The following is a 21,960-nucleotide window of genomic DNA, read 5'->3' as shown; positions in this document are numbered from 1 at the left end:
GAAAGCGAGAGAGAGAGAAACAGTTCCTCACTTGGCTATTTCACAACCTGGAGGGTATACCACCACTGGGGAAGCAGAGTAGGAAGAGGGCAAGGGCTGTCCATATACTTTAATGGACCTTATGTCTCCAATCCACCACTTCAATAGGTTCTGTCCACGCCAAAGGACCTTAGAATACATTTGAGGAGTCTTGCAAACCACCCTCCTGTCTAACAGGCTCATAGCAAACTCTAACTTGTGTAAATCCACACAGATCCATAATGGGTTCAAGTGCTTCAACAGTCAAGCACAGCACACCCACTCCGAGCTCACCCTGCTACACAAACATTGTGTAAATGTACATGTAACAGTCATGTTCCGCATGGATGTAGCGATGGACCTGGATGCAGGGTCAGACAGACCATTTTAAACACTAGAGGCCAGTAAGCAACTCTTCCGTGCTACAACGGAAACTCAGGGCAGAGATGCACTCTCTGAAGAGCCCTCCAAGGGACCTTTCTTTCCCAATGAGAGGTCATTCGGCATTTTGGCAAATGTGACAACACATCATACAAAGTACGAACATATTGCACTGTCAATGAAAAAAAACAGTTAGGAGGGAATCTAGCAAACCACGGTTTGGGGACATAAAGGTTTGAATGTCTGGCATAAAATGGGGTGACAAACTCAGTTGTGACCCACCAGTTGCAGGGCTGCCCATTATCACAGGATCAACAATTTAGTGATCAAAGATGGTGATCCCATTACTAAATGTAAATCACTCGTTTTTGACAGCTCTCTTTAAATTATTGTCTTCTTAGATGAATTTTGGTTTATTTTCTTCTACTCATTAAATTCCACCAGTACAGCTACAAAAGTGAGGTTGGCAAAGAAGTGATCAATACGTTAAAAATCAGGGAGAATATCATTCGGAATGTCAATAACTGTGGCTAAAATCTGGAAAATAAATCAAGCTTGAGTCGAATGTGTCAAATTATAGAAAAGTCATGCAAGAAGACAGAATGGTGTTCAAGCTTTGTGTGACTAGATTACGTCCATCACCCACCTTTGTTTCTTGCCTACTAGAAATTATATTTCTACTAAAGATTGGACACTCTAAATAAGTCGATCAATTAATTTGTATTTTATGATGAATACCAGAACTCTGATTTTGGTAGCACTTAACATTTCAGATGGAGACATCCCTCTTGAATACATTATTTCCATCCATATATTTTTGATTTTAATTGGAGGCCTTGCATAGAGCACAAGTTACGAGAAAAATAACAGCTGTATCTCTGAGATATTGTTAAAAGACAGTCACCGGGGACCCTGCAGCGGATTCCAATAATATCTCATGCCAGAATCAGGTAACCACAAATCAACAACCTCCATAGAGGATGATAGAGAAGAATGAGAGGATAAGAATCAATTTTCTGCCAGAGCAGAGATGTCTGAAGGGAAAAGTGCAGCTGCAGGAAATGTTGCTGCACAGCCATGGGGTAGTGACAATGTTATTTTATGGGATAACAATCTTTCAATAGACTTAGTCGCCAAGGGATTCCTTGTCTTCAGGAAGACCAACTTTGATGCAGGCAGCAATGTTTTTCAAGGTCTTAGAATTTTTTTATCCACGAAGATAGGTAGGTACACACAACAAGAGAACACTCAGTAGTAAATACAAATCAAAACCTGACCTTACTCCAGCACTAAGAGACTATGGAGTGGAAAACTGAGCTCCGAAATACCCTTTAAAAAATTAAATACATAAATGTGATTGAGAGGCAGGTAAGGGTCTTGAAAGGACTAGTTTAAAAGAAAAAATGGACACCATGGTCAGCAAAATATTCAGAAGGTTAAAATAGATTTTGGATGAATGCTTTAAACTCTAAATTAATACTAAGAGGGCGGAACGCAAATATGATGTGATACACTAAAACATCATGAAGAGATGAATGTCACCTGCATACAGCAGAGAAACAGTCAGAGAGACTTAAGCAGCAGAGAGATCAAACAAACCCAATATAGAAAGGCTTGGTGAATGCAGTGTCTTGGAGGAAGCTACGAGTCACTTGAATTCCATGGGTGACAAAATCATCCCTAACACCCCAAAAGGTTTTCTCCAAGAATTTATTAAGACACCTATCCAGGGAACGGAATATTGCAAATTCCATAATTAAGCACAAACAATAATTTTGCATTTATTTATTAACGAGTTTACACGCCCTTGCAGACCTCCGGGGTTTCATCACTTTGTAAAGTGTCAAAGTCCAAATGTCGGATGAAAGACTATTTTGTAGCAGATTTCATACAATGTACCTACTCCAATTCAATCCAACAAACAGTAGCACAAAGGAGAGCCAGTTGAGAAAGGTTACCAGACCTTCCTATAGGTATGGCACATGAATGGCTGCAGTGGTGTTAGACATACAGATTGCTGATGGAATCCTAATATGCACCAATATGACTTATAGCTGACTGTCACTGTGCTCGCAACCGCATTTCCTACAATGAAATGCTACATACTAATACAGAAGATTACTCAGTCCCAATTTTGATGGTAATCTCGCAGAAAGTCACCAGTGTCGCCTGTGCCATGAGGCTGTATCAGTTTTAGAATATGTGTTATACAAAGGCCAGTCCATGAATGAGAGCTAGTGAAAATGCGCATGCACAATTTTTCGAGGTGAAAATAATCCTTCAAACTCAGCAAAATGCATTTAATAAATCTAAATTAAGTCCCACTCCAGTGTTGCAGGTCTTTGAGCACATTATAACTGCCAGCAGATAACTCGGCATGTTATGCTCATTACTCATCCAGATGTATGCTTTGCAGTGTTAAGTGGAAAGAAAAAACAAAGCATGCAGACGATATTCGGCTTTGAGTTACACGTAGGGGGAAAGGCATGACTACAGTAGTAGACCTACAACAAACTCTGAAAACTGATTCTAATAAACAAAGGGATTTCTGAAACAAAATACTCAGACAGCTAGAACTGTTTTTGGGAAAACTTCTATTATTTTGCAACGACTCAATTCAATCAATTCAAATCTTTTTTTCAATTTAATTTAAACCATAAAAGATACGCAGTAACAGTTTATACACAATGAATAACAAAGCACATTTAGAAAAAGTAGCCTTCCACTGGTACCACTTTAGACGATTTGAAATCACTAAAACGTTCACAATTTAAATACAAAATGTTAAAAAAAAAAGTAAAAACCGGCAGTCTATCTAACAGGTTAAAAATACAATAATAATGTTGAGCTTGATTGAATGTATCGGGATCATTTGAGGAGAGCATATAAACCAGGTAGTGTTGAGAAGAACCAAGGACTGAAGGGGATCAGTACATCATATAAGTGCAACTCTCGTTTAAGAATTCAATTAAAAAGTGCAAATGCTTTAAAGTGTAAACAAATATACCTAACAGGATATTCTACTTAGTCTCTCGTTAGTTTCTAAAGTGCAGATGCAAAGCTAATAGGCGGCATGGTATCAAAATTACACTTGTGATTCGAACCATTAAAATTTCAAGCCTTTCTTTACTCTTGTTATACCCACATCAAACAAATATCTACTGATACTAAAGACAATTTTCTGGGAAGTGTCAGTTTTCAATATCAATCAATCAATCAAGAATTTGTAGAGCGCACTACTTACCCTTGAGGGTCTCAAGGCGCTGGGGGGGAAAAAGGGAGGGGGGGCGTTACTGGTCGAACAGCAAAGTCTTGAGTAGCCTCCTGAAGGTCAGCCAGTCTTGGGTCTGTCATAGGTTCAGTGGGAGGGTGTTCCAGGTCTTGGCGGCGAGGTGGGAAAAGGATCTGCTGCCGGTGGTGGTTGTTCTTTGGATGGAAGGGACGGTGGCGAGGGCGAGGTCGTTGGTGTTGGAGCTGGGGTGCCAGAGTTCCTTTACGATGTTTAAGAGCTCCTTGCTGTTGTGTGCGTTGTTGTCGAGGCGGTCTTTGAAGGAGGTCCTCTTGGCAGACCTGATAAGGTGATGGTGTTTGCGGATGGCGTCTTTGTGGGCTGCGAGGCTGTCCGGTGTCTTTTCATTATGCAGTTTTTTCTCTAGTTTCCGGCATGTTCGCTTGGAGGCTAGGAGTTTTGGGGTGAACCAGCTAGCTCTCTTGCTGGAGTCTCTGTGGGTGGGTTTCTTCAGTGGGGCGAGGGTGTTGGCGCAATCGTTGATCCAGCGTTTTAGGTTGCAGGCAGCGTCGTTGATGTTGGAGGTGTCTGTGGGTGGGCTGAGAGCGAGGTTTGCGTGTAGTTGGTCTTCTGTGATTTTGCTCCAGCAGCGGTGGGGGATCTGTTGGGTGCGGTGGTGTGTGGTAGGTTTCTGGAAGGTGAAGCGGATGCAGCGGTAGTCGGTCCAGAGGAGTTCGGTGGTGTTGCTGAAGGAGACGTGGGAGCTTGAGGAGAAGACGGGGTCGAGCGTGTGGCCGGCGGAACGGGTAGGCGTTGTGACGAGCTGCCTCAGTCAGAGGTTGGTGAGGTTGTCGATCAGGGTGGTGGAGTTGCTGTAGTTGTTGTTCTCAAGGTGAAAGTTAAGGTCTCCGAGGAGGATGTAGTAGGTGGAGGTCAGGGCATGCATGCTGATGAAGTCGGCGATGGAGTCGCTGAATTGTGGTCATGGTCCAGGGGGGGTCTGTAGATGAGGGTACCTCTGAGGGTGGTGTTGGGGTCTGTGTGGATCTGGAAGTGCATGTGTTCGGCAGTGCTGAGAGTGCCGTCGGTGTTGGTCGAGACCCTGATGCTGTTCTTGTGGACGATGGCGATTCCTCCTCCGACTCCGTTGGTGTGGTCTCTGCGTGTGATCTTGTAGCTGTCTGGGATGGCTATGGCGATGTCGGGTGCGGAGGAGTCGTTCATCCAGGTCTCTGTCAGGAAGGCGACGTCCGGGATTGATGTTTCGAGCAGGTCCCAGAGCTCAACGCCGTGCTTCCATGCGGAGCGGGTGTTCAGTAGGATGCCCCGGAGGTGGTTGAGGTTTTTCTTGGCGGGTGATTCGGCGGCTTTAAGGCTTGTGTAGCTGCAGTTCCGGCAGGTGAAGGGACCATGTGTGCGTTTCGGTGCGGCCTTGATGCAGGTGTGAGTCCGTCCGGGGTTGAGGGCGTGCAGTGTGCTGGCATTGTAGCGGTCGTCGTGGCGAGCGCGGGGGCCAGGGGTTCTGTTGCTGGGCGCAGTCCAGGCGCGGACGGGCTCAGACAAGCTTGCCTTAGGCACGGCTTCGGCGCGGACGCGCAGCAGCCGCCATATCTGGGTAGGTGTGAGGGAGGAGCAGCTGGGAGGCGGGGGCAGCGAATGGGCAGTCAGTGGGGTGGGGCCGCGGGGGACGCAGAGGCGGGACAGAAGCAAGGGCACAGAATCCCGAGAGCAACGGGGGGACAGAAGGAGACAAAGGCACAGAATCATTAGGGCAGCGAAGGGGACAGAAGGAGAAAAAGGCACGGAGTAACGGGGGCAGCGAAGGGGACACAAGGACCACGGGGGCAGCGAAGGGGACAGAAGGAGAAAAAAAGGCACAGAATCACGGGGGCAGTGAAGGGAACAGAAGGAGAAAAAAAGGCACAGGGGCAGTGAAGGGAACAGAAGGAGAGAAAAGGAACAGAATCACGGGGGCAGCGGAGGGGACAGGAGAAAAAAGGCACAGAATCACGGGGGCAGTCGAAAGGGACAGAAGGAGAAAAAAGGCACAGAATCACAGGGCAGCGAAGGGGAGACAGACAACAGCAGTCACGGACACCAAGAGAGTGCAATACAATAGAATGACAAACAAACCTAAGGCCTACCACTGGCCACCAGGGATGAGGCGCATGTGGTAGCCTGCGGGAGGTGGAGGGCCTCGAACTTCCTCAGCAGCGGCAGCTGAGGCAGGGGACACACAGGCAGTGCTGTGCGGAGGGGGAGCGACCTACCTGGTAGGGTCAAGGGTAGCTTTCTGCCTCAAGAGAAGACCTAGTGCCCATATTTCGACAAATAAGTTTAATCCAGTTCTTCCTCGAATTAGCATAAGCAGGTAAAAATAATAGTATATGTAGGTCATTTTCTTTTGTGTCAGATTGGCATAATACACAACGCACAAGTTCCTTACCTTTGGTAACGATATATCTGTAAGAAACAGTAGGTAGTGTTAGATTTCTTACCTTAGAATATCCCAAGGCGTCAGGCTGGATCGGGAAAGTTTTCGTCAGCAGTACCCTTGCACGTCGTTAAGCGTCGTCTGGGGCTCCACGTCCGTCCTCGGTGTCGTGATCGCTGAGATGGCGTCGTCTGAGTACTTAGACACAGCCCTCGTGCACTGACGTCAGTTCTGTACATAGCGTTCCACGCAAGGAACGCAGAGCCATGATAGAAACCGACACTGGTGCCATGAAACTAGGGCCCTGAAAGGGATGTCCTTAACCCGAGATATCAGATCGCAGAACGGGGAGGATGGGTGGGGCGGTAAAGAATCTAACACTAACTACTAACTTGTGCATCTGAAAGAAACAGGTTAGTATTAGATTCCTTACCTTAGAATAGATACCCCAGCAGGTCTGCGAACCAAGATCACACCAGAAAGTCCTGGAGAACGGAACGGCCGAAAAAGCCATCTCCCCGGACTTGGCTGTCCAGGCAGTAGTGCCTAGCAAAAGTGTGCAGCGAGGTCCACGTAGCTGCCTGACAGATGTCCTGCAAGGGGACTCCCCGACCCAAGGCAGTAGTAGCCGCGTGGAATGGTCGCGCAGCCACACAGGAGGCTCCTTTTTCGCCCAGGAGTAGAAAACCTTGATGCACAAAACGACCCACAAGAGATGGTCTGCTTGTGCACCGCCCATCCCTTCTTAGTGCCCATGTAACGAACAAAGAGCTGGTCGTCGACCCGGAACTGGCGTGTGTGGTCTAGATAGAAGGAGAGCGCATGTTTTGGTTACAGACGGTGGGGCCTCTCTCCCTCTTTCGAGGGACCTGGAGGCGGAAAGAAGGTGGGCAAGGTGATGGACTGCCCGATATGAAAGGCTGTAACCACCTTGGGCAGGAAAGAAGGACGAGTCGTAAGAACAACCTTATCCGGATGGACAGAGAGGAAAGGAGGTTTAGAAGATAGAGCATGGAGCTCACTCACTCTCCTGGCCGAGGTGATGGCAGCCAGGAATGAAGTTTTAAGAGTCAGAAGACGAAGAGGACAGCTATGAAGTGGCTCAAAGGGAGCACACATCAGATTAGTCAGTACAAGGTTTAAGTCCCACTGAGGCATCACGAAGGGAACAGGAGGAAACGTGTGTGATGCCTTTCAAGAATCTATCTACAACTGGGGACTTGAAAAGAGAAGGCTGATCAGGAAGCCTTAAGAAGGCTGAAATGGCCGAGAGGTAGCCTTTGATAGTGCCCAGAGCAGAGCCCTGCTGGGCAGGAGAAAGAAGGAAGAGGAGAACCTCTAAAAAGGGGGCAGAAAGTGGATCCACAGCCTTTGCTGTGCACCATGCCACAAATTTGTTCCACATGCAGACGTATACCGATTTTGTGGAGGAACGCCTGGCTGCCAGAATAACATCACAGACTTCAGGAGGCAAGTTAAATGGCCTCAACTGCCGCCGCTCAGTCTCCAGGCATGTAGGTGGAGACTGGACAGGTTTGGGTGGAGGCAGACGAATCGGGGGATCGACTGACATGCTGAGTAGCTTGGGATACCAGTATCTTCGTGCTCAGTCCGGAGCCACAAGGATGACTTGGGCCTGGTCTCGCCTGATCTTCTTCAGCACCCTGGGTAGAAGTGGTATAGGCGGAAAGGCGTACAACAGACCGCAGCTCCACTCGTGACGAAAAGCGTCACCGAGAAATTCCAACGCGTAGAACTGATGACATTGTGCATTCTCTTCAGTGGCGAATAGATCTAACCAAGGCTCTCCCCACTGCTGAAAGAGACCTTGCGCCACGTCAGAGTTCAGACGCCATTTGTGATCCATCATGCACCGGCGGCTGAGTTCGTCCGCCCTGGCGTTCAGGGAACCTGCCAGTTGTTGAACCACCAGGGTGACGCCCTGGTGTTCCAGCCATGTCCAGAGGTGCAGAGCCTCCTGAAAAAGGGTTCACGACCCCACCCGACCCTGTTTGTTGCAGTACCACTTGGCGGTGGTGTTGCCCGTGAATACCTGCACTACACTCCCCGGGACAGAGGAAAGGAATGCCTTCAGTGCAAGTCGGATTGCCCTCAACTCCAGAAGGTTGATATGGAGCCGGGACTCCGCCGGAGACCAGAGGCCTCTGATCTCCGCCTCTCCCATGTGGCCCCCCATCCCAGGAGGGACGCATCCGTCACTACTGCGTGCTCCGGTTGGGGTAGGGAGATGGATCTGCCGCTGACCCAATCGCGGTTCGTGAGCCACCACTGCAACTGGCTCGCTGTGCCCTCCGAGATCAGGATGTGGTCGGACAGGTTGCCCTGATGCTGTGCCCACTAAAACTTCAGGTCCCACTCCAGAGCCCGCATCCGCCACCTGCGTGATGCACCAGAAGGATGCAGGAGGCTATCAGCCGCAGGAGCCGCAGCGTCAACCTGACCGAAACTGAAAGATCGGAATCAGAGCCTGAATATCCTAAACCCGCTGTTTGGGGGGATAAACCCGAAACTGCGCCGAGTCCAGAACCGCTTAAATGAAAAAGGTGCTTCTGAGAAGGGGTACAGGTGTGACCGGCACGTTGATGGAGAACCACAGCAAGTGCAGGAGGTCGGCCGTAGTCTGGAGGTGGGAGACGACTGTTTGGGGAAAGCCCCCCTGCAACAACCAGTCATCGAGATAGGGGAAGACTGAAATCCCTGATCTGCGCAGATGAGCTGCGACCACCACCGTCACTTTCGTGAACACCCGAGGGGCGCTGGTAAGGCCGAAGGGGTGCACGGTAAACTGAAAGTGCATATGGCCTACTGTCAACCGCAGGTAGAGCCGGCAGGACGGGGATGTGGAAATATGTGTCCTGCATGTCCGATGCAACCATCCAGTCTCCAGGGTCCAGGGCAGCTAGGACCTGAGCTAAAGTCAGCAACTTGAACTTCTCCTTCCGGAGGAAGCCGTTGAGGCTCCGGAGGTCCAAGATAGGGCGTAGGCCTCCTTTGCCCTTCTTGGGTACCAGAAAGTAATGGGAATAGCAACCACGTCCTACTTCTGGCCTAGGAACGCGCTCCATGGCCCCCTTGGCCAAGAGGGCCATAACTTCCTCCTACAGAAGTTGCAAGTGATCCCCGAAATGCGGTGGTACTGCGGTGGCATGGCTGAAGGGGTCATGTCGAAGGGGAGGGAGTGGCCCCTTCGGACGATTTGCAGCACCGACCTGTCCGATGTGATGGAGCGCCAGTGTAGGAGGTGATGGCGTACCCTGCCCCCCACTGGCGTCGAATGGGCCTGAAAGCTCAGACTAGGAAGCTTTTGAGGCAGGTGCTGCGGGAGCGGATGTGGACTGGCCTTGCCCCCAGCACCGCCATGGCGGTTACCACATCCGCGGCTGCGTTGAGGCTGGTTCGGCGGCCTGTGGCTGGCAGGACGTGTGGGGGTGTCCCTTCCTTGGCCATGAAAGGGGCGAAAATCAGAAGTTTGCTGGCCAGACAGGCCAAAGGACTTGGCCGTTCCCTGGAGTCCTTGAAACGCTCAAGCGCACTGTCTGCTTTGTCGCCAAAGAGGCGACCGCCATTGAAGGGCATGTCCATGAGCGTGGCCTGTACATCGCCCGAGAAATTGGCGGACCTCAGCCAGGCGTGGCGGCGAACCGCCACAGAAATCGCCCTTCCCAGCAATGTCCGTGGTATCCAGTCCACACCTGATAGAGTAACGTGCCGCATCCTGTCCCTCCGCAAGGCCTTGGGCGACCCGGGCCCGGGCCTCCTCCGGGCACTGGAGCAGCACGTCCGCAACCGTGTCCCACAAGGAGTGGGTATAACGGCCCACAAAAAGGCAGTGGTGTTGATAGACCGCAACCCCAAACTCAGTGAGGAGAACAGTTTCTTGCCTAACTGATCAAACCTTTTGGATTCCCGATCTGGGTGAGCGGTCGGGAATGCAGTCTGGGATGTAGATGCCTGGATCACCAGGCTCTCGGGGTGGGGTGAATGAACAGAATGTTAGGGTCGCCCGGAGCAAGGCGGTGGCGTCTGGCCACGTTCCGCTCCACAGGGGGCACTGTGGAGGGCTTGGACCAGGTGCCCATTAGAACGTCCGTGAGGGCTTCATTGAACAGCAGCAGAGGCTCCGAGGACCCTACTGGCGGCTGAAGCACCTCATTGAGGAGGTTAGTCCTCACGGCCAAAGCAGGGAGCTCAAGATCCAAGGCCTTGGATGCCATACGCAACACCACACCATTGGTAGCACCCTCCTCCGTAGCCACAGAGGGAGGAGAGATGAATCCAGTGGCGGGCGAAGTGTCCAACCCACTGGCCTCCCCTAGTTCTTCTGCCCAGTCCTGGCTCAACTGGCACTGCTGTGTCAGAGGGTCCTCAAGCCCCTCCCAGTCTTCCCCTTCATCCGTGTCCTGGTATACAGGCTGGAATGACAGAGCCGGGTCGTAGGTGAAGGCCTCACCCATTGACGCCGGACACGGCGCCGGACCTCGACCGGGGCTGAAACTGGGGCCGACGTCGTCCGAGGCGGTGCCAGGAGTGACACCAGCGGGGTCGGCGCCAGCAGACGAGTCGTAAGGTCAACTGGCGTCGACCGAGATCCGGACATGGAACGCACGGGGTTCAACGGCGTCGTGACCGAAGTTGCTGACGGCGCCGGGGCCGGAGGCACCAGTCCGCCGAGGCCCCCTGTCGGTTCTGCGAGGCCCAAAGTCGCATCGGCAGGCCTCAACAGAGGGAAGTGAGTCCTCATGGCAATGAAGAGGTTACAAATCTCCTCCGGGGTCACTCGCAGGCCAGGGACTGCAGGGTATGAGTCTGGAGGCGGCGCTTGCGCCTCCGACAGAGCCACGTGGGCAATGTCGCCCGAACCCTCGGCCGTGTCGTGCAAACGGCGAGGGGAGTCTGAAGAGCGATGTCCCCTCTTCGACGACTTCTTTGAGTGCTTGGACTTACCGGAGGACTTGGAGCCCGATGAGTGATGACGATGACTCGTCAAGCGACGACTGCGGCTCCGCGACCGGTCTCTCGACTTCCTCCTCAACCGGGACCTTGAGCGGCGTGGACCCGACTGCCGGATCTCGAGAAGCTTGAGGGACCGCTCCCGCCTAGCTTTCAAAGTCAAGGCCCGGCAGTCAGGGTCACCGATGGTTGGGGTCGGTCACCGACCTCAGGCGGTGACAGGCGTTGCATGGCTTGAAGCCAGGCATCCCTAGGGCACCAGGAGTCTAAGTCGACTCGAAAAGAGATCCAAAACAGATCAAAAAGTTAGTCAAAAAATGACTAAGAGTACTGCTCTTCCCGGATCTGCGCCAGCTGGTGCGGAAAATATAAGAACTGACGTCAACGCGCGAGGGTGGCGTCTAGGTACTTCAAGGACGTCATCCCAGCGATCACGACGCCGACGACGTAGGCGGAGCGGCAGACGACGCCTACCGACGCGCAAGGGTACTGCTGACGGAAACTTTCCAGATCCAGCCTGACGCCTGGAGATATTCTAAGGTAAGGAATCTAACACTAACCTGTTGATTTCAGATACTCAGTATTGCTCTCCCCTTGTTTTTGGTCCCATTTTGATGTGTTCAAGTTGGTTCGCAGAACACCATATCCAGATTTCATATGAATCGATTTTGCCAACTGTGGCTGCACTTCATCCAGAAATGGCTCAAAGCTCGTAGTTGGTTTCATAAGAAGAAACTGGGTCGTTAGTCTACCAATAGCTGAGCTATGGGGCATACTGTTTTGGATGTAAGCCCAAAAGGTGGTTTTCAATATTTTCTTAGAAGCTAATGTCAGTGAGGTGGGTTCTTCCCAAAAGTGCTTCAGCCCTAATTTGCAAAACCAGCAGTGGACATGCTTGGTCCACTGGAGGCTAGTACCTTGATCAAACCTTAGGATTTCTTCTAGCCCTTCTTTATAGTGGGCTATAACAGTTGGGAAGAAATGTACAGAACACCCTTAAATTTGTAAACAAGGTCAATGTTAAGACCTTAGAGTCTACGTATTCATTGCAATTTCCACAGATTATCTTTCAAATGGTTGGAAAGTTCCAATAGAAAAGCAGAGTCCAAATCAATGAATATCTTCAAATGATAATTTTTTTCTTCTTTATTCTTCTTATTTCTTATTTTTTTTATAGTATTTAATCCATACAAAAGAATATTTCCAATTCAGACAAAAACTGCCAACACGTGTTTCGTCCACCCATGTACATTTGTCAAGGCATACAATGTAATGTAGGTGGATTGAAATAATAGTTTGAGGCCCCGCTGCTAATGCGTGATAAAAAGCTGCGACTTGTCTCGTACACTATCTAACGTTTCGATGTTTATGTGCACTGTAAAGGTTAAGAATTCCTGGAACCATGTAGAACGCGTCCAACTAAAAGAATCTGAAAAGTTTGAAATTTGTTAATTATAACCTTGCACGTATTGAAGTGGAAAAACGTCTATTGAACCATACAATTACTTAGTCCAATATAATGATCTTGTAACCTATATATATAAAACTCCACTACTGTTTATGGGCTCGATGACTTTCACCTTGATAAGTTGCAATCAAAAGTGTCAGCTGAGCGTCTGAAAAACAGTCCTTCAGCGCGCCATATTTCATGTCACACAAACTGTCATGTCACAAACTAGTGCTAGCTCATGCACGAGACTGTGAATATACAAACCAGACGCTTCTCCAAACCTCGCCAGTGTAGTAAGCAATAGTGGCAGTGATCGGGAAGGGTGCCGCAGATAAACCAAAGCATCATCAGCGTTGAGGGACACTATATTTTCGGTTTGGCCTATTCTGATGCCGTGCTCCTGTAGCTCCACCTGGAGGGAACACGCCAATGGTTCCATTACAAGGGCAACTAACAGGGGTATAGCGGACACCCCTGTCTCGTGCCTCTCTGGAGTAGTATCGCCTCTGAGACAAACCGTTCAGTGAGGACTCTTGCCCTGGGTTGCCTATACAGTAGTCTGACCCCGGCCACAAACTGCTGTCCCAGTCCCATTTTCAGTAGCACCTGCCAGAGGTATTCCCAGCGGACCAAATCGAACGCTTGATTGATATCTAAAAGCGCTATTGCGCTCTCATCGCTCATGCGCTTTAAATGTCTGCATTACATGTGCAAGGCGATGAATATTTGAAGTGTATTCCTACCTGGAATAAACCCTGGTTGGTCTTCATGTACCAACTGTTGGTAGATATGGGAGCAGCCTGCTCGCCAGCACCTGTCTAATGAGTTTTAGGTAAACATTTAACATGGAGATGGGTCTGTAGGAGCCTGGTAGCGTTGGGTCATTCTTGGGTTTCGGGATCATCACTACTAACACTTCTCGCATTGAGCCAGGTAATTCATCCGATTCCCTCGCTTCCTCAATAACTTCCACCAATCTGGGCACCAAAATTCCATCAAAGGTTTTATAAAATTCAGCTGCTAGGCCATCCATACCTGGAGATTTAGCTGCTTTCAGATGAGATATTGAAGCCTTTATTTCCTCTTCTCCAATAGGGGCACCCAATAAATCCTGGGCCTCAGAGTTCGGGCGTGGCAGTTCCACTTGCCATATAAACTGTTATACCCCATAAGGTGATTCCCAATTCTAGTCTCACCGCCTGAACCATTTGCTAGCTCGTTAACAAATGCTTACTATGGATTGATTATTTCAGGTCTTTTATGAGAAGATATGTTATAATAAGAATAGTTGCACCAAATAACAGGATACCAGCAGATGATAGCCTTACAGTCTGAACTAATTTTATTCAAGTTGGTTTGCATCAGGTTTTAGAAAGAACCACACCTGTACGATACCAACCTTTTACTGCAATTCGTATTGTGTTTCTGAATAAGAGATATATGGACCAGTAAGAATGTTTGAGTCTTATCAATTTAAGAGTAAATAGGCTAAATTCCCAACGTTTTGCATTTGTTTCAAACTACCCCTTGAAATACTACCCAATTCACATATAATGTTGACATACACTGTCTTTCACCTTTACAGGCATGACATGTCATTTTATGATTTCTAACAGGATACACACTCCTCTCTATGTACCATTAGTAATTTAATAAACTAACCCCACAGTCATTTATTAGGAAGGTGATTAGTCAAGTTTTTATAACAGAAAATACGACAATTCTGTGAGACAAGTTAAGCAAACACATCCGCTTTTCAGTCCACTAACTAATTACAGTGTTAGAGATAAGACAGCTGCCGTAAGCCGCAACCATTCCTCTCTGCTTGTGAAGCTGCACCCTCCTCCATACCATCACTACTTCTGTGGATGTTCCTAATGGAATATAACTATCCTTTCTATTTAGTCTGAAGAGGCAAGGGAAATAAGAAAAAAGTTGCATAGTTCCAATACACCTTGCTGCTCTCATCAACTTATTGAAATTAGAAGAGATCATTGTTTAAGCCGTTTAATTACGAAAGATCTGCAAGATACGTGCAGTCAGGAGTGTGTTGACATATGCAAAAAATAATCCAGAGAGAAATTCCAAAATAGTTTGAGATAGCCTCACCAGCGGAGACATCCACAGAAAGAAATCCAGAACACAAATAGTAATAACTATTTAAATTATTCTGTGCCAAAGTGAATGAGAGAATATTGGGCTTGGGGGTGAGGTACTACATCCTGCTCATTTGTTAACTGCGAAATTCAAGCTATATTAGGTCTTCTTACCTGGTCACATCCAAAGCCCTTTGCACCTTTGCTTGCACAGATCCAAGTAAGTCTGCTCCCATCTTCTTCAGCAGCTGTGTTAGAAGAATGAATAGCCAATCTTGCAAGTCTTCTTTGTGGATTATTACAAAGTCGACCAGCGTTTCCAGAAACATGCTAAAAACCTGCAGGAAAATTAGACGCATAATGAACATTTCAGGGTCTAATTAAATAAAAAAAGATTAATTGCTGGAAGAATCTGAAAAGTATGTTCGTTTTAAATGCTTAAAAAGTTATTCGAAAACTGAAACATAGAATTAACATTTTAAAGGGCATTATCATGAGATAATTGGCCATTACCTAGGTTATAGCTCTTGTGGCGAGCGCAGGTACTCGTAGTTATGTTAATTATTTTGTAAAGCGCGTCTGCTACCCGAAGGTGTCCTGGCGCTATCTGCTGTCCCTAGGGAGAAGTGAGTTGCACAATCAGGAAAGAGATTCTAGAACAGCCAGGTTTTAAGAATTTTTCTGAAGGGGAGTAATTTGGTGCAGCATCTCAGATGAGCAGGGAGCTGGTTCCAAAGTCTTGCTGCAGCCACCACAAATGTCTTACCACCCCAGCTAGCCTTTTTCACTGGTGGTACTCTTACTAATTTTTGCGCTGATGAGCGCAAAGTTCTAGATGGTGAATACCATTGAAGTTGGTCTTGAAGATAGTGTGGACCCTGCTTATGAAGAGATCTGAAGACAAGGCACAGAGATTTAAAATGTATCCGTTGTCTCACCGGTAACCAGTGAAGTTTACAAATTTCACTGGAGATGGGGGAAAATTTGGATATGCCAGACACCAGCCTGGCAGCTGTATTCTGCAGCAGCTGTAGCCTCTGCAACAGCCTCTCTTGGATGTTTAAATAGAGGCTGTTGCAATAATCAAGTTGTACAAGCAAAAGGTGTGGGTCACGCACTCCTCGGTGTACCAAAGTTAGTATTTTGTGGTGTGCTGCGGAGATATCACCCCCCGACAAGAAGGTGTGGAAATCACTAAATGGTTGGCGGCACCTAGGGTAGATGCCAACTCTCAGCGCACAACCTCAGTTGAAACAAATAAGTTTCTTCAGTGAATCATTCCAAATTATTTCCAAAAATTAAACCAAGTTCATCGTTGAATTTTCCATGTTTTAATTTCACATGTAATATTCCTCCAAATCAATGGAATTTTATATCATAGATGTATCCAATCAAAGAGTATGGGTGCACATCATTTCCCAATGCATTTCGGATACTAGATCCTTCATCAGGGGAATCCTAAGAACAAGATAAAATGAACTAAGTGTGATCCTCGACGGCAGAAGTGTATTTACATAAGGTTACCACAGTGGTATATATCCCAGTTGATTTAAGTGCACGAAATGTTAAGTAAAGTGACGTGAAAGTACCTAAATAAAACGTGTCCATCAATAATGAAGTGAAATAATAACGTTGTGAAAAGCTGACAGTCAGGTGGTGCTCGGTAAATGAAACGTGCAAGTGAAAAAAGCTAAAGGTCAAAAGTGCTCGGTAAATGGAACATGCAAATGAAGAGACTGCTCGCAACCAGTGAAGTTTACAAATTTCACTGGAGATGGGGGAAAATTTGGATATGCCAGACACCAGCCTGGCAGCTGTATTCTGCAGCAGCTGTAGCCTCTGCAACAGCCTCTCTTGGATGTTTAAATAGAGGCTGTTGCAATAATCAAGTTGTGACATGACAAGTGCCGTAACCACCGTCTGCCGACTCTCCTTGGGCACGAAAGGGAGAATTTTCTTGGTGGTTCTAATGGTGAACATCGTAGAAGAGACCATAGCATTAATTTGTTTCCTCATGTCCAGTCTGTCATCCAGGTAAACTCCCAGGTTTTTCACCTGTGTGGAGGGAATAGGTAGAGGGCCCAGGGAGTTTGGCCAACATGTTGGGGTCCAAGTACTCATGTCATTGCCAAATAGGACGACTACAGTCTTGTCTGAATTTAATTTCAGACAGTTACTGGCCATCCAATGTCCAACTGCATCCATACAGTTGTGTAACTTGCGGCTAACCGCCCCTTCTAGACCAGGAAGGAGGGATACCACTATCTGCGTATCGTCCGCATATGATGCCAGCTGGAACCCATAAGATCTTATTAATGGGGCCAGGGACAATACATACACATTGAATAAGGTTGGGCTTAATGACGATCCCTGAGGGCCCCCACAGGGCAGATGAAAAGAAGTTGAGCAGAAATCTCCAAGGGCTACTATCTGCCTCCGCCCAGAAAGGAAAGATTTTAAGACCTTCCAGGCGGAATTTTTTACTCCGCAGGCTGACAAACGGTCCATCAACAATACGTGATGGACCGTGTGTAAAGTGCAAATTAAGTTGATGTTAATGCCCTCTGTGACATCCGTAAGTACTATTAGAACATAAGTACTATTAGAACATTCTAAACCACCAACGGTGGTTTAGAAAATATCATCCGAAGCTTTTGTTTTAATTTAAAAAAAAAAACACGCTTTTGCCTAATGTGCTTGTAAGCAACATTGAATGACAGACATTTTGCTGAAAAATCATAATGAGAGTTCTGAGATAAGCGTACAAGTAGCAGCAAATCCTCAGTTACATTCTGATTCACTGATGAAACATTAAAAATTCACAAACTCAGAGCTATAAAAAACTGTGTAAGACTACCAGTTAATGCCTTCATTCTGAACATGCCCACTGGCCAGCACTCCATAAACACATATTTAAGCATATACTAACAATCATCAAATTAACGTTTATTATATAATGCTTGAAAACGCAGGCATCTAGAAGCAATATCAGAATATTTCATTTGTCCAATTCAATGACCTTATTTTATTGTAACGCTGTAGCATCTATGTTTGAGTTGAGTTGGCCTTGCAAACATTTGAACCAGTGAGCTCAAGCGAGATTTAGTCATATGATCCAAGTCAATAACCCTGTGCACAGTTCCTTATGGAAACATGTACTGGTAAAACCAATAAGTATTGGCTTCGCGACCGACTGGCTTTGCCACTGGTTAACCATGCTGCACAGCATTCACCATGTTGTGCAGCTTGACTAAAATGTTTTTAAAAGGTCTAATCACGGCTTACTATGTAATTCTATACGAGCATGCCTACAATATGATGCAGTTGCTTTTTTTCTCCTTTTAATTACAGATCCCAGATGGACGAGTAATTAAAAAAAAAGAAAATTTACAAAGTGCTGCTTTCTCCAAAAAACGAGCCTAGAATTGGAGATATCACCAAAGAATGGGGTGGTGAAAAAGTGCCTTCACCGAGGGTGGGTATGGCCTACTACCCCATTAAAAAGAAAGTCAGTGGATAAGAATGATTTTGCCCCTAGAATCAGTTTCTATGCTGATTTACAATCTCGTAATAAGAAGTCATTATCATATTTAGTCGTGCAAATACACATAAAACACATTTAGCTTTTGAAATTAAAGATTGGCATTTTAACATTCATACGTCTTTTGTTTTTTCCTTGTGTTTTCCTTCACATGTAATAACACATCATCCCAAGCTTTTAGACTCCAAAACGTTTCGTTCCTTAGTGGTGAGCAGGCCTGGGGGTTTTCAAGGATTATGTAAAGTAATTGTGCTTTAGGTTGTCTTCAGCTCTGCCTCATACTCTCTATGATCCTCAAAAGTCTTTTGCTGCCGTGCCATGGAGCGCAAGTCGGAAACTTGTCCCAAATGCCTACGCTGATGTGTTGTCAATCTTTTATTTAAAAAAACAAGAGTGGTATATATGTATTGCACAAGAAACTTTGATAACAACTTCAATAGCAGAATGTAAATCAATATGTAAACTGAGTCTAGGGTGAAAAGCGGCCTTAGCTACTGACTTGCAGGTCCAAAGAGGTCTTCAAATCAGCAGTTTAACTTTCTGAGATGACTTACCAAAGAAGCAGAGCGAATAATTCCTCCCCTGGGGGCATTCAATTTGCTTGGATGGGAGGAGTCATGGCCTAAGGATGTTAACACTGCAGTCTAGTACACAATGAATAGACAACATATACAAGCGAACAAAAAGCTGCACTTTCTATTTTCAAGGTTGTGCTGCAGTCAACGTTAATATGGCTTTATTTTGACCTGCGACAAGCTGTGCTTTACCAATTAAATATTACTGGATGATGTACTGATAAGAAAACATGGCATGGAAGCTATACGTTCACTTTAAAAAAAAAAAAAGAAAATTGTAAAGAAGTTGAGAGAAACAATACCAAAAATTACTTACTCTCTGTTGTGAATTCCACAGCAAAGCAGACCATGCAACAAAACAAACAGTTTGTTAGTGGTTATGTCTAAACAACACTGTTTCTGTTTAGATTTATAAAGCTTCAAAAATAAACTTGCAATATTCTTCAATATTAACATGACAAGCCACAGACATGCATTCATCCAACGGTGATCATGAGCATTATAGTCTACCCATATTGTTTTTAACCCAACAAAGAAAAAGCAGGTTATTTAGAGTGTGTACATAGGTGTTAGTGATTTATTCAGTTCTCTACATTCGAAGACTTTCAATATTATGAAGTAATGTGTTTAGCCTCATAAAAAACAAGTTACTTACCTGTACACTGTCGCTCTCCAGTATTGATATCTTCCATAGATTCACATGCTTTAAACTTTACCGTTGTCATGGTACGAGCCCCACAGTATTTAAAACAAGCAGTACCAAGTAAGTACATTACAGGACATAAATAAGCAACTGACATTGTTAACCAATTCACATTGTTTTAATAGAATCAAACATCAGCCAGAGAAAAGACCCTGATCTACTCTTCCCCTGCAGAGCCAAAATACCTCAGATTTCGGGCATGAGTGTAAAATGAATAAGATACATTAATGAGGTAAACAAGTGGTGTACAATATGGGGAGGTGGGTGGCTCACATGTGAATCCATTGAAGATATCAATACTGGAGAACCACAGTGTACAGGTAAGTAACTTGTGTTTTCTCCAGTACTGAATCTTTCTTACATTCACATGCTTGAATCAGAGTAGTCTGCAGTAAAAAAGATTAAATGGTGGTGGGTTAGGAGACACCAATCTAAAAGGAAGAAAACGAAACTGAAGTGCGTTAGTCTAACGTGTGATGAGTGATACTTAGCAGGGCTGACGCAGTGTTTTTAAAATTACACTACTCTTTTGTTCGTAAAGCACGTGCAGGGAAGACTGCGGGCTTTTGTTTCAGTATTCAGGTTAATCACAGCTCGTGAAGGGGCTGTGATTAACATAAATACTTAAACAAAAGCCCACAGACTTCCCCGCACTGCGCTTTACCAGTGCTTAATATGTAAAATAATAAGTGCTGGGGCCCAAAAGTACTCAGAAATCGTCTGCCTCCCCTATTCTGCCTTTCTATCTCCTGATCTTGGTCAAAGTATGAAATGTAAAAAAATAAGTACCGGTGCCAAAAGATGAATGCTGGTGGAAACACCTGCAACCACGGGCTCAAATGAAGCACTTCTTCAGCCTTTCCTGTGTATGTGACTGTATAGACATGAGTGTATAGCTCAGTGTGACTCCTCTGGGGAACTGTTCAGGTATGGGGCTGTGTGCTTTGTAATGTAGAACCCTGGGCTCCCGGGCACAGACCGCAGGCATCCCTTTGTGCTATGCTAGAGTAGTGTGTCTGCATAGACCAGGCTTTATAGCTCAGGGGAGCGCCTGTTCCTGTGGAGAGCTGTCTGGGTAGGGGCTGCTTACTACATAGTGTAGAACCCTGTGCTTCCAGACACAGACTGCAGGGCACCTCTCCTGTGAGCCCAGGTAAAGAGGTGTACACAGATTTCATTCTGTTCTAGACGGTCTTCTCCAGCTGTCCTGTGTACATGGCTGCACAGACAGTGAGGCTCCAGTCCCTGTGCAGAAAGCTGTATGAGCAAGGATAAAGACATTGTGGACTGTGTCTACAGAAGATGTTGTCTGTGAGAGGGGTACGGTCTATAAGTGAGGCTCAATTCATCCTGAAATGGGTTACATGAGGTTAATTGTACGGCCAGGCCCGTGGTCAGTGAATGACATGAACATTACTGAATTAGAAGTCACGTGAGCCACCGTGAAATAAAGAGGCACTATTTCTGAGCCCTTATTACCAAGTCAATGTTTCATATAGAGCGATATGCACATTTATACAGTTAATGAAATAAGATCTAGCTGCTATAAAATAATATACACGATCACTACCATTTTAAACACACCAAATCTCATGTCTGGGTTCCGTATCTGTAAATCTGCCCGGTGGCCTGTACTATCTATGTGAGGGACTGCATCTCCTGCAGGCATTAGACACAGGACTTTTATTTAGGGGTCGTATTTACGGAAGAATGCACGTATGGTGTAAATGTGCGTGTTTTCTAGAATGCATTGGATGTTTCTGTAAGTGGAGGAGTCCGAGTTTCTATAGGTCTATTGTTGAGCCCCGCCTACATTTAAAGGTTAAGCTTTTAAATCTGCTTGTTCTGCATTTGCAGAAGCGCCCAACCTGGGACCCCCCCTCCCTCTTCATTGCCAGAAGTTCTCATCTAAGCGCAACATTAATATAAGACACAGCTGTACTTTCTGTGCAACTTGTGCAGGCAAAGAAGACTGGTGCACACAAGTCAATAGACCCGACCCCGAGAAATAAGTGCCGGTGCTAAGCGCCGGAAACCACCAGCACAAATAAAGCACTGCGCTTTACTAACAAGGTTAGAAAAGCAATCAATCCTTTTTTGTTAATGAACAAGAATGTATTTAGTTATGTTATGTTAAATGGGTGTCTTGTAGAGCGCAAGGCTGCTCGGACAGAGTGTCCCGGCGCTATACAGATCTGTAGAGGAGAGGCCAGGAACAGAGGCGACTATGAGCCAAAGAGCCAAGTCTTAAGTTCTTTCCGGAAGGACAGCAGATTGTCTAGCTTCCTAAGAGACAAGGGAAGTTTATTCCAGAGTTGAGGGGCCAGCAGTCTGTAGGAACGTCCGCCAATGCGAGCACGTTTGATGGTTGGAATAATGGCCAGAGCTTGTGAGGCCGAGCGAAGAGATCTAGAAGGAAAATAGAATTGAACTCTTTTCCTTAAGTAAACAGCACCAATACCGTGCAATGATTTGAAGGCCATGGTCAGAGTTTTAAAATGAATACGCTTCCGCACCGGCAGCCCGTGGAGCGAATCGGGGAGAGCCGAGGTGTGAGTCCTG

General features: G+C 46.5%; 1 protein-coding gene across 2 annotated transcripts in view; it reads right to left on the bottom strand.

The window, feature by feature from the left end:
- CLASP1 (cytoplasmic linker associated protein 1) overlaps window positions 1-21,960 on the bottom strand; it is a 1,635,412-nt gene that overhangs the window by 572,696 nt on the left and 1,040,756 nt on the right. For both annotated transcript variants that reach the window (XM_086957100.1, XM_086957101.1), the window contains one exon: window positions 14,754-14,917. In XM_086957100.1, the coding sequence (XP_086813226.1) occupies window positions 14,754-14,917 (164 nt within the window). The remainder of the gene's footprint in view (window positions 1-14,753; window positions 14,918-21,960) is intronic.

The sequence above is a fragment of the Lissotriton vulgaris genome, chromosome 2_1, assembly GCF_964263255.1.
Source record: "Lissotriton vulgaris chromosome 2_1, aLisVul1.2, whole genome shotgun sequence".
Lineage (NCBI taxonomy): Eukaryota > Metazoa > Chordata > Amphibia > Caudata > Salamandridae > Lissotriton > Lissotriton vulgaris.
The sequence above is the reverse complement of the archived record's forward strand: the minus strand, read 5'-3'. Positions and strand labels throughout refer to the sequence as shown.